At 50.1% G+C, this 17,344-nt stretch overlaps 1 protein-coding gene across 1 annotated transcript in view; it reads left to right on the top strand.

The window, feature by feature from the left end:
* The window catches only part of Smad3 (SMAD family member 3), a 110,444-nt gene that overhangs the window by 75,761 nt on the left and 17,339 nt on the right, over window positions 1–17,344 (top strand). Inside the window, exons 2-4 of the mRNA XM_021171797.2 lie at window positions 13,535–13,728; window positions 13,852–13,983; window positions 15,236–15,310. Of these exons, the coding sequence (XP_021027456.1) occupies window positions 13,535–13,728; window positions 13,852–13,983; window positions 15,236–15,310 (401 nt within the window). The remainder of the gene's footprint in view (window positions 1–13,534; window positions 13,729–13,851; window positions 13,984–15,235; window positions 15,311–17,344) is intronic.

The following is a 17,344-nucleotide window of genomic DNA, read 5'->3' as shown; positions in this document are numbered from 1 at the left end:
TTGTTTTTGTCCTGCGGGAAGAGTGGAAGTCCCGAAGCGTCCCTGTCTGCATGTTGTTTCATGTGGAGAGAAAGGCCTTTCTGAAGGTGTCCTCACCCACCTCCTCATTCCCTCTTCTGTAGGGGTGATTCCTCAGGTATGTGCTGTCTCAGGCTCTGATGGGCAGACTCAGGAGGAGGAAGGTAGTGTCTACACACTGCATAGTGGCTAGCATCTCTTGCCTGATACTGGGAATGCCAGAAAGTTCTAAGAGGTAGAGTCAATAGAGAGCAGTTGAGCTGATGACCCCTAGCAGAGACTCATCCATCAGTGGACAGCAAGGCTTGAGTGAAAACCCTGAACTCGCCTCCAGCCGAGGTCCTGCCACTCACGCCTGCTCTAGGATGCTGCCCCAGAGGTCTGTGTGCTTTCCAGGCCAGTGAGTCGGATGTTGATGAAATGCCCAGTTGTTGATATCAGTTGGGTAAATGGATGCAAGTCCCTCTGTAACCATCCTGACAAGAACAGAGGCATCAAAAGAGACAGCCATGTCCCTTCCCTTTGGCCATCAAGGCTACTTATACAACAGACCCCAAGAGAATGACATTTCCCAGAGGTCTCACACTGAGAGATGGAAGAAGCTGAAGCTCGGTGCCAGCCAGAGAAGGAAGAGTTGTCACACAGTTCTGACAGCTTGTCAGAGCACCTTGCTGGAGAGCCCAGAGCTGCGGGGAAATCAGTGACAGGTGGGACCACACCCCAAGCAGGGTTGCATAGCTCTGCACATCTCTTGCTTCTATTTAAATCTAAACCTCATATCACATCCCTGAGGATGGACTCTGTGTGTGGGTGGGAGGGGACATCTTTATTTGTTCCTGTTCCCAGTGTGGTCACATTGAATAACTATACACTTTGGTTGGCTGCAGGGAACTGGTGTCAGAGCCTAGCTTGTTAGGACTGCCAGGGCCCAACATTTGACCTTACCAACTATCCTAGCATGGCCAATGTCCACCTGTGCCTTAGCCACAGATGTGGCTTTGTCTGCTGGACACAGTGAGTGACACAGGCAAGCTTCCTCATTGAAAAGAATTGCAGCATCTCCTCCTTCTTTCTTCTTCCTCTTCCTCTCCTTCTCCTTCTACTCCTTCTCCTCCTCCTCTTCTTCCTCTTCCTCCTCCTCCTCCTCCCTTTTCCTCCTCCTCTTCCTCCTCCCTTCTCCTCCTCCTCTTCCCTCCCTCCATCTGCTGTTCTCTCTCTTTTTTCTCCATATGTCTCTGGCCAGCCTCTTCCCCTCTTCCTCTCTTCCTCTCTCCTTTCTCTTTCTGTCCCTCTCTGCCCCACCCCCCACTCTACCTTTTCTAGATTCCAATAAACTTTTTTGTAAAGATTTTATGTACATGAATACACTGTAGCTGTCTTCAGTCACACCAGAAGAGGGCATTGGATCCTATTACAGATGGTTGTGAGCCACCATGTGGTTACTAGGAATTGAACTCAGGACCTCTGGAAGAGCAGTCAGTGTTCTTAACCGCTGAGCCATCTCTCCAGTCCCAATAAACTTTTTTTATACTAAGAAAACAAAGCAACAACAACAGAAGAAACAGAAGAGCTGCAGCCTCAGCACTTCGCTGCTGCCGGCTTTGCTCAGGTGACCAGCACCGGGATCTATCAATCTTCTGCTATGTTAGACCAGCTGCTTGTTGAGGGACCATTTCTGCTGACAGCCTGCCTGTGTTGTGTGTCTGTGGATTCTTTGGACTTACCGGCTACGGGGTGGCTTCTGGTCCCTGTGTATTTACTACATCTTCTGAGATACCGGAGTGTAGCTTTCTGTTATGTACTGAGTTGTTTGGGTTTTGGTTTGTTTTTGAGATAGGGTTTTTCTGTGTAGCCCTGTCTGTCCTGGGACTCACTCTGTAGACCAGGCTGGCCTGGAACTCACAGAGATCCACCTGCCTCTGCCTCCCAAGTTTTAATAATATGGCTGAGAATTTTAATAAAATGGCTGTGGTGTACTTCTGGCCAGATGTGACCCGTTAGTTCCATTTCCCTTCTAAGTACAGGAGGTCACCTGGGTTTCCTTACTAGCAGGAGCTCCTGGCCCAGATGGGCAGCAAGTTTGCTCAAGTCAGATGGTGGAGTCAGTAGGGACTTTAAGATGGAAGAGACAAGGGTAGGGAGAAGCCACTGAGTAGAATGAGCCAAAGGATGGAGGCAGTGTAGGTCTCAGTATAGGATAGGTAGTGACCTGGAGCCCAGAGACAGAGCCTGGTCTTGCAGCCACTCTGTTTTCAGAAGTGGCTATTTCACAAGCTCGGGCTTTGACCAGGAAGCTGTTTAGCCTTAGGAGACCAGCTTACACAGGATGGCACAGTCACCCTCTTCTGCTGGACTGTACATCTGGCTGACTGGAGGCCTCTGTGTTTGGAACTCTATCTCCCTGCTGGAAGGATTCCTTGCTGTCAGAGGTCAGAGTGCCCCCATGAGACTGCCTTTGGTTTTATTGGAAGTCCATTCTCTGGGACAGAAAGGAGTGCCTGTTGTCTGTGATGCTCTCTCCTCTCCTGTAAAGCCTGGGATGTACAGGGCCTTATTTTTTGCTACAATTTAGGATGGGAACTGCTCTGAAAAGCTTTGATCCAGAAAGAAGAGGCATGGAGGTAGGAGGCTGGTGGTGAGGTCCCGTGGACACCACATCACCTATATATAGGCAAAGTAGCCCCTCTCTGAACTCTGCGGTACTTAACTTCATGTAGAAATCTATCATCTCCAAGACTGGCTCAAGGGATTCAGTGAGCTCTTCTTGCAGACACACACACACACACACACACACAAATAACAAATAAATAAATAAGAAATCCTAAACTGATCATCTCTCTCCCTTATCTTATTTCCAGCGCCCCAACTCTTGCCTATTCCTCATGTCTGTAGCCAAGTTGGAAGGTTTGAGAAACCCAAAGGTGGACATGTAGCTCAGCGGCAGAGTGCTTGCCTAGCGTGCACAAGGCTCAATGTTCCATTTTCATGTTGGCGAAAAATGACCCACAGGATTGTGACTTTAGCTGAGTGGGAAAGCACACACACGAGGCATTGGGACAGGGGAAAGAGACTCCTCAAGACTTTTGGGCCTCTGCCTGAAGTAGGGAACAGGGCCTCGGAGCGTGTGTGGCTCAGTGGGCAGAGTGCTGGCTTGGCATGAGTGGAGCCATGGAAGAAGGAATGGGGTAGAAATGGGGACTGTCGCTTTCCCAGCTGTACTGTTTGGATGTTGCTAAGGGTGTTGTGAAACAGGAGCTGAGGGAGCCCTTGTCCTGGGTCACCTCTCTGCATGAGTGTCACTGAGTTACACAGCACACACTAACTTCCTCTGTTGCACTGGGGGCCCTGTGTTATCTCTCTGGCTTCTGACTCATAACTATGGAAGTCAAAACTGCAGTTAACACAGAACTTCATTTGCCCTCCCCTCCCTCCTTCCCTCCCTCCCTTTCTCCCTTCCAGTCTCTTTCCCTCCCACTCCCACCCCGGCTCTCCAAGTCATAGATGCCCACCTTATATTTTTCTCTTTATGTCTTGGTAGCTGTAAGGTTGGCTTTGCTAAAACTAGGCAAGACCACCATCACCACCTGATCTGCTCCTTCTACTGATGGGCTATGAGAATCTTTTCTGGAAGGAAGGTGGGGGAGGAAGAAAGGCATTGAGGGCGGGAGGGAAGGAGGAAAGAAAGAATGAAAGAAAAAAAAAGAAAGAAGAGAAAATCCAACCCCTAGGCATGCAGCCTGCCTACTCGGAAGTGATTCATAGTTTGATTCAAGCAAACCCAAGGGAGGTGGGAGGCGGGAGAACTGGGAAAGGAGCAGGAGGGATGTGAGAGGAGACTTAGTGCCTAACTGGTTTCTGCTTCATGGAAGAAAGCTTCAAGGGGGTGGAGGGAGGGGGAGGGGGGGAGGAGTAGTGACAACAAAACACAGAATGACTAAGAATCCTGTCAGGAGAATTGCTTGTTTGGTGAAGTGAGCTGCTATTGAAGTTCCCTAGCAGAGAAAACCTGAGAATGGCCCTGATTGGGTGAGAGTGACTGTTAGTGTCCTACCCTTGTTTTGAAGAGAACAAAGATGGGCCTTTATCTTGAGGTTCTTAGGAGAGGAAGGCCCACTTGGCAGCCTGCTTTCTTCTCCGAGGAAGAAGGCTTGAGACCTTCTAACAGTGGATAGATTTCTCGGCTTGTCCCCTCATCCTCTTCCCTTCTTTTCCTGTTGAGTTCTACATTCAAGGCTGGCACACTTGTTTCTCTGAAAAGCTACTTTTATGCCCACCTTGTCATGTGGTCATAGGAAGAGATACTCCTTTGGGTATATAGGATTCAGGCTGGTGCTTCATTTTAGTTTGTCCAAGTGTCACGCCACACTATTAACCCATTTCCCAGAAGGCATTTTGGAAGATGTGTGTCCTGGGGTTGGTCTAAGGAGAGTTGAGCTGCACAGAGGGAGGCCTGAGTCAAGTAGGGTGAGAAGTGATTGACAAGTTGATCAGGAGACCCCCACCTCTGACCCCCTCTGGAATGTGAGGGATGCCTTGGGGTATTTCCTATAGGTGGCTCTTGACAGCCTAAGCCCATCAGATTGCCAAGGGCTGTGAGCATCCTGGATGTTCTGTGAGTAATCTCTTAAAAGACTAAAGAGCCATCTTGTGTCCCAATCTGGAAGCAAGCTGTCTCAGGGTTTCTATTGCTGTAAAGAGACACCATGACCAAGGCAACCCTTATAAAGGAAAACATTTAATTGGGGCTGCCTTATAGTTCAGAAGTTTAGTCCATTATCATCATGGCAGCAGACATGGCAGCATGCAGGCAAGCATGGTGCCGGAAAGGTAGCCAAGGTGTTCTACATCTTGATCCGCAGGCATCAGGAAGAGAGAGACAGTGAGCCTGGCTTGGACATTTGAAATCCCCAAGCCCACCTTCAGTGGCACACTTCCTCCAACACAGCCACACCTTCCAATCGTGCCAGTCCCTGAGCCCACGGGGGCCATTTTCATTCACACTACCACTGGAGCTTTCTAGGAACAGAGTGGCCACCTGGATGGCTTTGCTAACCTGGCTGCCTTCCCTTGGCTTGCAGTGGGCAGAATCAGTTCGGATTTTAGCAGCATTCTCCATAGCTCGGAAGTCCTGCAGTCCTGATGGTACTGAAGAGTTGAGCACTTGTGGACATAGTGTGTGGAGGGAAAGCCAGTGTGTAAAAAGCACAACTATGAAGCAGAGCTCTGATGAATCACCATCCTCCTTTTCTTCCTCTTCCTCTCCTGCTCCTCCTGCCCTTCCCTCATCCCTCCCCTATGTCCTGTCCAAAATTCATCCTGCTCCTTCTTACAGGGAAGAGAGAGGGGACAAAGACACTTATATCAGAGCCAAAGGAGGTCATCTGTGGATTCAAACAGCCTATTTGGCAGTTATAGAAAATAGGGTTTGTTGTGTAGCACCCAGGCTGGACAGCAAGCCCTGCTTCTCTGTGTTGCTGATCACATTGGATGTGACCTAATACCATATTGAGTTTTCACTTGAAAACAAGAATAGTGCCCCCACCCAGCATACCCAGGGTCCTTGTATTCAGTGAGAACTTCTGGGACAGTGTCTGCTCTGGAGTTTGTGTTCCCTCCCACCTGTGCCTAACTGCAGGCTTGCCCTTAGCCCAGGGCTCTCTGGGGAGTGGAGAAGCAGACCCCTCTGGTGCTGCTCATGTCTAGATTTTTCAGTGAAGAAGGTGCCTCTGATATGTAAGAGGGAAGGCCTGGGGGCTGCTTATTGTCTTACTTACAAGGCACAGAAAGTAACGACACCCAGATCTCTCACCGCACTGCACTGTCCCCCGAGTCCATAAAGCCAACACGTGGGAAGTTTTTTACAGCCAGTATCAAAGTTTCCACTGATAACCCTCTTCCTGATCCAGAGAGGTCATTCTCAGAGTCTGCCCTCAGGACACCCCAACGGCCACACTGTGTGGTCCATCTCTCCTAAGAGGGCAAGGCTGGGTTCTAGGATTTTTGGGGCAGTCCTTTGCACAGAAGGAAAAATTTTGATATGAATACTTCAAGAGCCATAGAAGGAGAGGTCCTACATCTATTGCCTATGGCCCCAAAGCCACTCAAGACCAATGCAAGGGACCGTTAAAGCCACCACCATGTTTGTTGTTGTTGTTGTTGTTTTGTTTTCTCCCTATTTTTCTGGGTTAGCTTTGCTCTTTGGACCAGGAAAAAAAAAAAAAAGGAAAATGTAATGATTTCTGCAGAGCAGTGAAGACCAGAGGTGTGATGGGATTGCATTGTTCAGATGAATGTGTGCTTCTGCTGATACAGGTGTGACTTAGGAAAGTGTGTGGCTGGGCGTGGTTTTCATGGACAAACCCAAGTTAGGCAAGAACCTCTCTGTTATACACCAGAGGCTCCCAGGTGTTGGGAGAAACTGTGGAGAGTAAGCCACGGTTATGTAGGAGCAGAGGTTTGGCTGTGGGATGAGTCTCCTACTCTGACAACTTGAAAAAATAAACAGGAGCATTTGGGGGTAAGTTCATGCTGCTTGTAGATGAATCCCGAAGGCCCAGAGGAAAGACATTCTCCACACACTAAAGATAAGGCCTTGTGAAATGACTACAGCCTGCTCGGGTCATGCAGCTGAGATCAGGGCAGGGCGTAGGGGTGAGTCACACGGGCTTTCTGTGAACTCAGGCAGCCAGAGGGAAGTTTGTCAGCCTCTCACAAGAAGATGGAATGGGCGCTTGCAAGTCATCTAAGAAGATTAATGATGGAGTCAGTGTATTAGTCGGCTAGTGCTATGTAACAAGCCATGCCAACCCCCCAGCTGGCCATGGGGCAGCAGCTTCCTGGTACTTCCCGGTGCTCGTTGAGGTGCAAGGGAACGGGAGGAAGAACACAGTGATTCTGCTGATATTTCATTGTCCAGGAGCAGTCAAGGGACAAGACAGTCCTTGCGACCGGTATTGTCCAGTGGCTGCATCTCAGCCTTGCCTCTTGCCATGAGTGGATGTGGGTGATGCTCACATGTGGGGTAGGGTCTTTTTTTTTTTTTGATATTTTCTTTATTTACATTTCAAATGTTTCCCCCTTTCCAGGTCTCCCCTTCAGAAACCCATCCCTCCTCCTCCTGCCTCTATGGGGTGCTCACACACCCACCCACCTACTCCCGTCTTCCTGCCCTAGTATTCCCCTACAATGGGACATCAAAGACCCTCAGGCCCAAGGGCCTCTCCTCCCACTGATGTCCAACAAGGCCATCCTATGCTACATATGTGGCCGGAGCCATGGGTCCCTCCATGTGTATTCTTTGGTTGGTGGTCCAGTCCCTGTGAGCTCTCGGGGCTCTGGCCTGTTGACACTGTTGCCCCCTCCATAGGGCTGTAAACCCTCTAAGCGTCTTCAGTCCCTTCTCCAACTCCTCCACTGGGGACCCCTGTGTTTAGTCCAATGGTTGGCTGTGAGCATCTGGTGGGGTGAGGTCTTCAGAAGACTTGAGCCTCAGTCTCCTTCACTGTTGCTGTTAGTACTCCACAGGATAACTGAAAAGAAAGCGCGTCCCAGGGAGAGGCCAGAGTCCAGTAGTGAGGGGTGGGGAGCGAGGGGAAGGAGAGCAAGCGCGTCCTTCAGATTTCCTCACTTCATGGCCCGGGTTTCAGAGATGTGGCTGGGGTTCAGAAGAGGTGCTGATGGAGCACGTGGTAACAAAAGGCTCCCTTCAGCCCTTATGTCCTACCTCCACCTGTTTTCAGTGCTGGTCTGGGCTTGAGAGTCTGCCTCTGCTTTTCAGAAGCTCTGTGGCCTTTGGGGAGCCTCTGAAGGTCTGAGCTAAGCAGTTAGCAGTGGTTCAAGGCTATGTTGGTTTCTCACATGGCAGTGGGCCTGGTACATGTTCACACTGACTAGGTCCCGAGGTTTTTCTGGAGTTTCTATGTTCTGTTCCTGACCTGTGACCCCCTTGCTGTCCCCCACATGGTTGCTGGACCATAGATAAGGAGTAGTTTTGGCGTGAGGTGGGCTCCAGCCCAGCCCTTTCACCTAGGCGGCACTCTGGCTGACTTCATCCTCACCATCGGCTCCAGCCTCTGGCAGGTCCGCATCCTTGGCTATGGCTCCCACCACCATTTTGGGATACTTTACAGGTCTCATTTGGAGCCAATGGGAGGAAGCTTCATTTCCTGCCACAGGAAATTGTTTGGCTGGGGAAGAATATGTTTAAAGATTAAAACCTTCTGTCCAGGGAGCTGGAGGGAGATTTTAAAGAAAGATGTTTGCGGGGGTCAACCACGAGGAAGACACTGGGTGTGGGAAGAGAACTCAGTCACAGTTGGGAAGTGGGTCTCGAGGTGGCTTCCTGGGACAGCCTCTCACTAGTTGTTTGGCCACTGGGAGAGAGGCAGGCCTGGTTTAGAGAGAGAAGCTCGTCATGAACACAGCCTTCTCTGTAACTAAGCAAGCTCATGGCAACGTGAGCTCAGAATGAAGACTTAATTACTAGATTTACTTAATGGGCTCCCAGCCATGCGAGGCTTGGGAGGGTGTGTTCTGGACACATCAGCTGTGTTAAATCCAGCAGCTGGAACGCCCAGTTCACTCATACTGTTTGGTAAGTGGTGGTGTGCATTTTGAGTGGGACAGAGGGCGGAAGGAGGATCAGCCCAGGCTTTGAGGAGGAGTTGCCATGGTTGTCTCTGAAGAAGTGAATGAGACACTTTTTGCCATTTTGCGAGGCGCGTGTAGATTTTATAGCTTAGAAGCAGAGACATGGACCAGATGACTTCTTGAAAATCTTATCAGATGACTGGCAGTCATGTGCTCAAGACCTGTAGAGAGTGACTGTCTTCCAGCCAGGAGAGCTGGCCTCTTGCTGCAGCCCTGGTACAGACTCCTGTGTGGCTCTAGGGCTTGTTTGACCTTTGCTTCAGACTGGCATAGGGGGTTGGATGTAGTGAGCCAGGAACACCAGAGACTTACCTTATGAGCCATCCAGCATGGTGCTGGCGGAGATGACTTGCTATGAGCCTGGAATCCTATGAAGGTAACAGGCACCAGGAAGACAGGAAGTCCCATGGTGGCTGCTCCTGCTGTGTTCCCGAATCACCCAAGCCAGGAATGTTGGTCTCCTTCCTTAGCCAGACATCGGGCATGGGAGTGAGGCAGGGAAGAACCACAGGAGGTTACTATGCAGTGGGTTACTGTTGCCCGATGTGTTCATACTCTTCCCAGAGCTACACAAAGTGTCTTAGGTCTTCTACGAGTCTGGTGATGGGACTTCTATTTCAGATAAAGATGTAAAGCCTGAAGTTATAAGTGGTTTGCTCAAATTCATAGAGTTGCTAAACATGGGAACAGTAAATCCAGGCTTAGACAAGTCCAGAGTCTTCACCTCTCTCGCCTGGTATAAGTTACAAATAAACTACCCACACCTAAAGTATACCGTCTGGTAAACTTCAACTTGTATCTGTCCATAAAACCATCACAATCAAGATGACAAATAGAGCCAGCATCCTGCTGATATCTCCCTTCCCTTGGTGAATCCGTCCCTCCCATCCTGCATGCATGCTTCACCTTCCCAGGCGCTGCTAAGCTGTTTTCCCAGAGTGGATTAATTTGTATTTCTACCACAGTTTGCTGGGCATGGTGGTGATGATTGCCTGTAGTCCCAGCACTTAGGATGTTGAGTCAAGAGGATTGCACAAGTTTGAGGCTGGCCAGGGAGCTATATTGTACCAGCCATCACCAATGCTAGTGTGACATCCATGTCAAAAAACAAAGGAAGCGGTTATAATTTTACACAAAAAAGAACAACCCAATTTCTCTCACTTATGGGATCAATCTGCTCACTGTACCATAGGCCAATAATCTTTTAATTGTCAGTCACTCTTTGTGTGGACATATCAGTGCACTTAGATGTTTGTGCTTTTGTGGACATACTGTGTTGTTTCCACTGGGGAATGCTCACAAGCAGACTAGGTGGACCCTATGGTGGGTTTTGGGTTTGGATGTGAAGTGTATTCTGTAGGGTCACATGTCTGAACACTTGGTTCTAAGCTTTCATAGCACTGGAAGATTATGAAACCTTCAGGGGTAGAACTACACTGGAGGAAGTAAGTCACCGGAGGTAGGTTCCCTTCGAGGCGTCACAGCCTCCTGCTCACTCTGCTTCCTGAGCACATTTGCAGTATGTCCAGCTGACTTACTGATCCTGATATGTCTTCTGCAGTGATGGGTTGTAGTTCTCTGGAAGCCAAAATAAGGTATTTCTTCCTTAAGTCTCTTTTTTTCAGAGTACTTTATTACAGCAACTAAGATGAAAGCCGGTACCAGGAGTGGGGTGAAGACCATCACAGTGGGAAGTCAGGAAGCAGGAGCCCCAGATGTCTGGTCACAGTGCATACACAGCCAGGAAGGAGACTGAGATGAAGGCATGCCTAGCTCATGTCTTCCTTTGTCCAGGATCTCATCTCAGAGACTGGTGCTACCCAGAGTGGGTTACTCTCCTTATCTCAGTGAACCTGATCAGGATAATCCTCCGCAGACATCACAGAGACCCATCTCCCAGGTTCTTCTAGGTTCATCAGATTGACAGTTGAGACTGACCATCACAGTTTTGGTCAGAGTATTTAATCACAGCAACTGAAAAAGAAACTATGACAGCAAGCTTTTGCGTTGGACTTTTAAGGAAACTCCCTAGTTGTCTTTCAGAGCCATTGTATCACTGTTTTCCATGCGTGATGTGTAAGAGTTCCGGTTGCTCCACGCCACTGCCAGCACGTGGCGCACACAGTCCTTTTAATTACAGCTGTTCTGATGGTCGTATGGTGGCATCTCATTGTATATAGTTACGTTTTGCTTTATGTATATGGGTATTTTGCCTGCATTTATTTATGTCTGCATACCATGTGTGTGCCCAGTGCCTGAGGAGGTCAGAAAAAGGCACCAGAGACTCTGGGACTAGAGTTATGGATGCTTGTGAACCTCTGTGTGGGTGCTGGGAACCAAACTCCGCTCCTCTGCAAGAACAGCATGTGCTTTTAACTGTGGAGACATCTCTCCTGTGCCTTAGTTTTAATCCACGCTTTCCTTCTTAGTAATGACATAGAACATCTTTGCCATTGTTAACTTTTTAAATGAGCATTTGATTAAGGGAATCACCTGCTATTTGAATGTCGGGTTGCTTTGGCATTCTTTATCCTAGAAAGGACCTCTGTAAGATATATTCTTTGCCAGTGTTCTCCTCTGGCTTGTCACCTCTCTTTTTGTCCAAGTTTTATACCGATCGGAAGCCGCTCTCCTGAGTCCCAGTGTATCGATGTCAACTTTGACTTTTACGGACAGTGTTTTTGGTGGAGCAGCTGAGAAATCACTGTCTGGTCACAGAGCTCCTCACTGGTTTGAGTTTTATTCTTTGACCCTCAGATTTTACAGAGGTGGAAGGTGCAGGTTGAAGTTCATTTTTCTTAGTGTGGATCTTCAGGAGGTTCAGCACCACCCGCTAAAGGATTAACCTGTCCCTGCTGGTGTGTCTTTGGACCTTTGATACAAGTCAATGTCCCATGTATATGTGACTGTTGATGGTCTTTGTTGGGTCCTATTGGTGTGATGGTCAGTTTTGAGGATGTCGGCACACTACTTTGATGATGGAAGCACTCTTGCTTTTTTTCTTTCCATCTACTGTTTGTCTTTGTGCAGGTATGTGTATATGTGTACTTGTGTGGGTTTGTGTGTGTGCAGGTATGCTGATGTGTGCAGGGACCTAAGCACATGTTCGAATGTCTGTGGCTGCCAGAAGGTAGCTTTGGCTGCTGTTCCTCAGGTGCCATCCACTTTGTTTTTATTCTTTGGGACAGAGTCTCATTGACCTTGGTCTCACCGCATAGGCTAGGCAGGGATCTGGCTGTTCAGCCTCCTCTGTGCACTACCCAAGCCAGCTCTTCTCACATGGGTCCTTGTGTTCTTACACTCGCAACGCAGGTACTTTGCTAAGTGGATCATCTCCCTAGGAGGGACTCTCCAGCTCCACTCTTCCTCATGGCTGGCATGGTCCTTCTCTGGCCATTTCTCTCTTGTCCCTCTCTTTCCCATCAGAGAGGTGGCCACAGCATCCAGCTAACCTTGTGTCCAGGCTTATGTCATACCCTGAAGGGGCAGTATGGCCACCTCCCTTATCTTTGGGGGCTTCGGTAAAGAAAGTGAGGGGAGCTGAAGGATTTTGTCTCCATCTACTACGAACCACTCTCTTGATGTCTCTTCTTTGACCCCAGCTCAGCCCTCGCTTGCCTAGGGGGCTGGCTTAGAGAATAACATCAGTCACCAGTAACACTGAGAGGAGTTCTCCCCAGTTGGTGCTCTGCAAAGTGCTTTCTAGTAGAGATCAGGTGAGAGGAGACTGTCCCCATCTTACACATGGGGCAGTTGAGGGTCCTAGTACCCAGGCTTGCATAGTCCGGAGCATCTTCAGGTCTTAGGATTTCACATCTGGCTGCCTTCCTCCTGTGCCTCAAGGGCTAGTTTCAGGCTGTCCTCTCTTGTTCAGCTCTGTAATTACTGTTTTCAGCTGTAGGGGCTCCTTGGTCTGGGCCTCATGGGAGGGAGGTAATTACATCCTTCCATAAGCCCTTAGTCAGCAGCTCTCAGTCCCTGTGACCAGGCCTGGCACTGACCTTTGTCCCTCCCTATTCCAAGCCAGTAGCTTGGAGATTATTTGGACCCTGGTTGGCTCTGGTTGACACATCTGGCCAGCCCCTCTCTTATAAAGTACTCATAAAATCTGTTGAATTCAGACCCATAGGTGCCCTAGGGACAGAGGGACAGCTTGCAATGGCTCTCTGCTAGTTTGGCCCAGCTACTAAAAAACATCATGCCCTCAACCCGGGACTCCTAGGACAGCTTTCTTGTAGAAAGGACAGCCCTGCCTCACCTAATCTACACTCACCACCCCACCGCCTCCCAACCTGTGGACCCCACACAGCCAGACTTATTGTAGGGCCTGTTGTTCTCACATGTGTATACGTACACAGTCCACTAAACATCTGAGAGGCCATTTTTTGCTTTCAGAGAGAAGTAGGACTCGCTGCCAGGTCAGCTCTCCAGGCCATTCAGCTTCCTTTTGTAGTCTTATACTTGGCTTCCACCCTGTTCAGCAGTCTCCTCTACAGGGCCAGACTGGTGGCATGAATATCTACTTGAGCCTATTTCAAGAAGGTCCCCTTCCTTGAGAGCTGCTAGAGAGCTGCTACTCTGAGAACCCTGGAGCCTATTGGGTGCAAGACCCTCTCTTCCAGCCTAGGAAGCCTCAGCCTTCCTTAGTAGGCCTCCTTGTTTCTTTTGGGAGCTGGCACCCTGTTCAGCAAGAACAGTTAACAGTGGTGCTCAGATCTCCTGGTCCCCTGGTGTCTAGGGGAGAAATGAACTAAAACGGGCCTGCCAGTAGCCTTGAACTCCCCAGGAGCTGCTGGGAGCTGGACTTAGGAGATGGCAGTCCAAATCTACTTAACTGACACTTTCTGTCCCTTCTTTGCCATGGCAGGTCACTAGATGGCCGGTTGCAGGTGTCCCATCGGAAGGGGCTCCCTCACGTTATCTACTGCCGCCTGTGGCGATGGCCCGACCTGCACAGCCACCATGAATTACGGGCCATGGAGCTCTGTGAGTTCGCCTTCAACATGAAGAAGGATGAAGTGTGTGTAAATCCTTACCACTATCAGAGAGTAGAGACGCCAGGTGTGTGAGTGTGGCCCTGCCCCTCCCTTTCCTACCTACTCAGGCGGGTCTCAGAAGCCCTTGGGGCTGGGACCTCAGTGTGCTGGCACTGATCCACCTCTGTTGTGTCTCTCTTGGGGACAGTTCTACCTCCAGTGTTGGTGCCACGCCACACCGAGATCCCGGCCGAGTTCCCCCCACTGGATGACTACAGCCATTCCATTCCCGAGAACACTAACTTCCCTGCTGGCATTGAGCCCCAGAGCAATATTCCAGGTAGGCACGGGTGGCAGCAGAGGTGGCCAGGAGGCAGGGGTGGTGCCATTTCCCCATCTTCTCCAGATTGTGGGCATACAGCAGCAGGCTCTTGAGCCCTGACTCTGAACCGCATCCCTGCCGGGAATGATCAGTGGCTGGAGCTCCCCTAACGATGTTTTTCTTGGCCCGGAGGACCCTGTGACCCTTCTGCGGGGCCTCAGTGCCGTCATTTATTTTTGAAGCGGAAATAGCAACACTGTGTCTCTCCTCGCCCTCCCAGCCCATAAAGCTGGCACGCAGGCAGGGTCCCCAAAGGGTAGGGGCTGCAGAGGGTGAGGTGGAGCAGCAGAGGGCCCTGTATGTACCTTGAGCTTTGGACTGGGCAGAGTGGGAGTTGAGGCAGTAAACAGAATGTGCTCCATTGCCAGAGTGCCAGTGTTTCTAGAAGCCCCTCACTTTCATGCAAATAATGCGTGAATCACTGCCAAGCACTTGGGCATCCAGGGAAGCTGTGCTCGGCCACACTAGGGCTAAGCAGGGTAACTTCTGCTTTCGGGGCAGTGATCCAGCTGTGTTCCTTTTAGAGTGTTCTAATTTGGATGTGGCTTTCACTCTGGGTTGGTTTACTGGACTGAGGTTGGCTGTGGCCCGTGTCTTGGGTCAGAACGCATGCAAGCAGAGGCCAGTTGTCTGGCTTCTCAGATCTCTGCAGGTAGCGCTGGTCTCCGGGGGGTAAGTTGTCCACTCCCTGTCAGATGGCAGACCATGGAGGGCTAAGGCAGGCTGGGAAGGCTAGGCGGAGTTCCCAGAAACAGATCACCGAGGGAGCCACCACTGAATTGCACTCTCGCTGGGGAGTTAAGCCACATCCCCCTAAGACAGCAGTGACCGGAGTGGCCAATCTGTACAGGGACAGGCTCAAGGCCACAGCAACTCAGGGGACAGAGATGGTAAAGCAGGCATGTCCTAAAGCCTCCCTTCTTAACCCTGACCTTGAAGGACAGGAACCAGTCATTTACATATGTTGTAGGCCTAGAGCAAGGGATTGCAGAGATGGGCGTCAGCGAGTTAGGATCCAGGTTGGGAGGCAGAGGGCAGACGTGGACAGGTCTGAGCATGGCAGAGTCCGGGAGCTGACACTTTCCCAGGTTTCTTCTAGGTGCCCTGTTCCTGGAAGTGGAATGAGTGCATGGTATATAGACTACCAAATGGCGTGCCAGAGCCAGGGTTGCATTAATTTTAATAGAACTGCCTGCCTCTTACCCCCCAGAAACCCCACCTCCTGGCTACCTGAGTGAAGATGGAGAAACCAGCGACCACCAGATGAACCACAGCATGGACGCAGGTCAGTGGTGTGGGCGGTGTCTGCGGCCTGGTCCCTCCCTTCTGCCTCGCTGCTTCCTCCCTGCCTAGTGTCTATAGAGTAATACCCCTCGTGTGCCTCAGTAGTACCCCTCATGTGCCTCATACATCCCTCTGCGGCAGGAACACAAAGTAGTTTTACTGACAGTGTAACCTATCCCTAGATGTTCAGGTGTTAGGCCACCTGGGTGTGGTGCTGGCAGAAGGTTTAAGATGGGCTTGAACACACGAAGTGCAGGGGGCCAGGGAGGAGAACCTGGATGAAGGAATAGCCTTTCCTGGTGGCCAGCAAAGACATCAGTAGTGACTTTTTAAAAAAAGAAATCTACGTATGTATGTATGTATGTATGTATGTATGTATGTATCTATCTATCTGTCTGTCTGTCTGTCTATCTACTTGTCTGTCTTTATGTAGTGGCCAAATGCGACCAGTGTGTCCCTGCTGGGAAGGACTGAGCTAGCTCTCTCCTGCTCTGTTCCCAGATGTCTCCCATGTCATATGTTATGGGACTAAATTGGTTCCAAACCAGCAGCTTCTTGAACAGAGCCCCAGCTGCCACGCGGGACCTGTTCTGCATTGTGTAGTGGGCGAGGAGGGAGAAAGGGGTCCAACAGCTGTTCCACTCCCACGATGGTGAGCTGTCTCACGCTTGGGTTGCAAGAGGTTGCACAATCCTCAAAGGGGTGAAGAGGGATCGCATGTGTGCTAGTCACTGGAGTGTTATGCTTTTAGGTCAAGCGCACTCCCCCCAAAAAACACAGACATCCCGGCATGTGGCTGGCAGCACAGACCCAGCTGGAATGCATGGAAGACCTTCCTGTACTCTGTGCCAAGTGACCACTGCACACTTGCAGCTACGGAGTGCTGGCATGGGAAGGGAGCCAGTTAGGCAGCCTCCCTCCAGCTGCAGAGCTTCTAGTCAGCCTGCTTTCTCTCCCACTTCTCTGTGTGGAAAATGACTGTTATAAACAAACATCAGCAGAATAGCCTGGGGGCGGGGGAGGGCCAGCCATGTATGCTTTCCCTGGCTCCAGTCTGCTTGCTCCCTTTGTTTTCTTCCATCTCTTTAAGCTCTGTTCCCTCTCCTGTACCTCTCTTCTCCCCAAAGGGCTCTGTGGGGGCCAGGATTTGTGTACTCAGCTAACCTAGGCACGGGTGGGTGAAGGCCTCTCTTTGTTCTTTGTTTTTCTTCCAAGTAACCCACTTGGCTCCTAGGCTAGTTGCTCATGGCCTTGGCTTTCCTACCAGGTGAGATGTGGAAGTTTCTCTGGTTAGAGGGTCACCCAGGTGGCCCTCAAGTCTCCCCTGGCAGCACATGTGCCCTTTTGACTAACCTTAGACCTTTATGATTTGAGCTACCGTAAAATAGGAAACAAACAACCATCGAATGCTCCCTGTATGCCAATCCTGGCAGTAGATGGTTATTTTATTTTATTTTATTTTTTTGGACCAGGAGGAAAATTAGGGCCTAGTAATGTTAATATAGTTTTGCCCAAACCACATGGCTGATAGGCAATGCAGCAAGTTGTCTAAGCCCTATTATGGCCTCTGAAATTGTTCTTTATCTTTACTGGGTCAGGTGCTGCCACAGGGGAGAAGAGGAAGCCTGGGACCCTTGGCCCTCTCAGAGCTCAGAGCTCTGCTGGGGTGAAATAAAAGAGCCCCAGGGACAGCTCAAGGCAGCTTCAGGGCTCAGCCTCAAGGTCTGGTGGATGTCAGGGGGTGGGGCGAGGCTGCAAGACATTCATAAATAACTAACTATGCTCCAAAGCACATGGGCCTTTGGAAATATGCAGACCTGATCTCTCTCTTTCTCTCTCTCTTACACACACACACTTGGTAGCTAGGGGTAGAGAGAAGATCAGAGCATGAATTAGGCAGAATTAGACTTCTCCACGTGCCCTCTCCTGTCGTGTACAAGGGATCAAATCAGTTGCTGAGTTGCAGGATTTCTGAGGCAGATCTGTGAGTTTTCCTGAGGCGATTTCCAGGTACCTGAGTGCTAAACTGTGAGTC

This window comes from Mus caroli, chromosome 9, assembly GCF_900094665.2.
Source record: "Mus caroli chromosome 9, CAROLI_EIJ_v1.1, whole genome shotgun sequence".
Classification (NCBI taxonomy): Eukaryota; Metazoa; Chordata; class Mammalia; order Rodentia; family Muridae; genus Mus; species Mus caroli.
The sequence above is the reverse complement of the archived record's forward strand: the minus strand, read 5'-3'. Positions and strand labels throughout refer to the sequence as shown.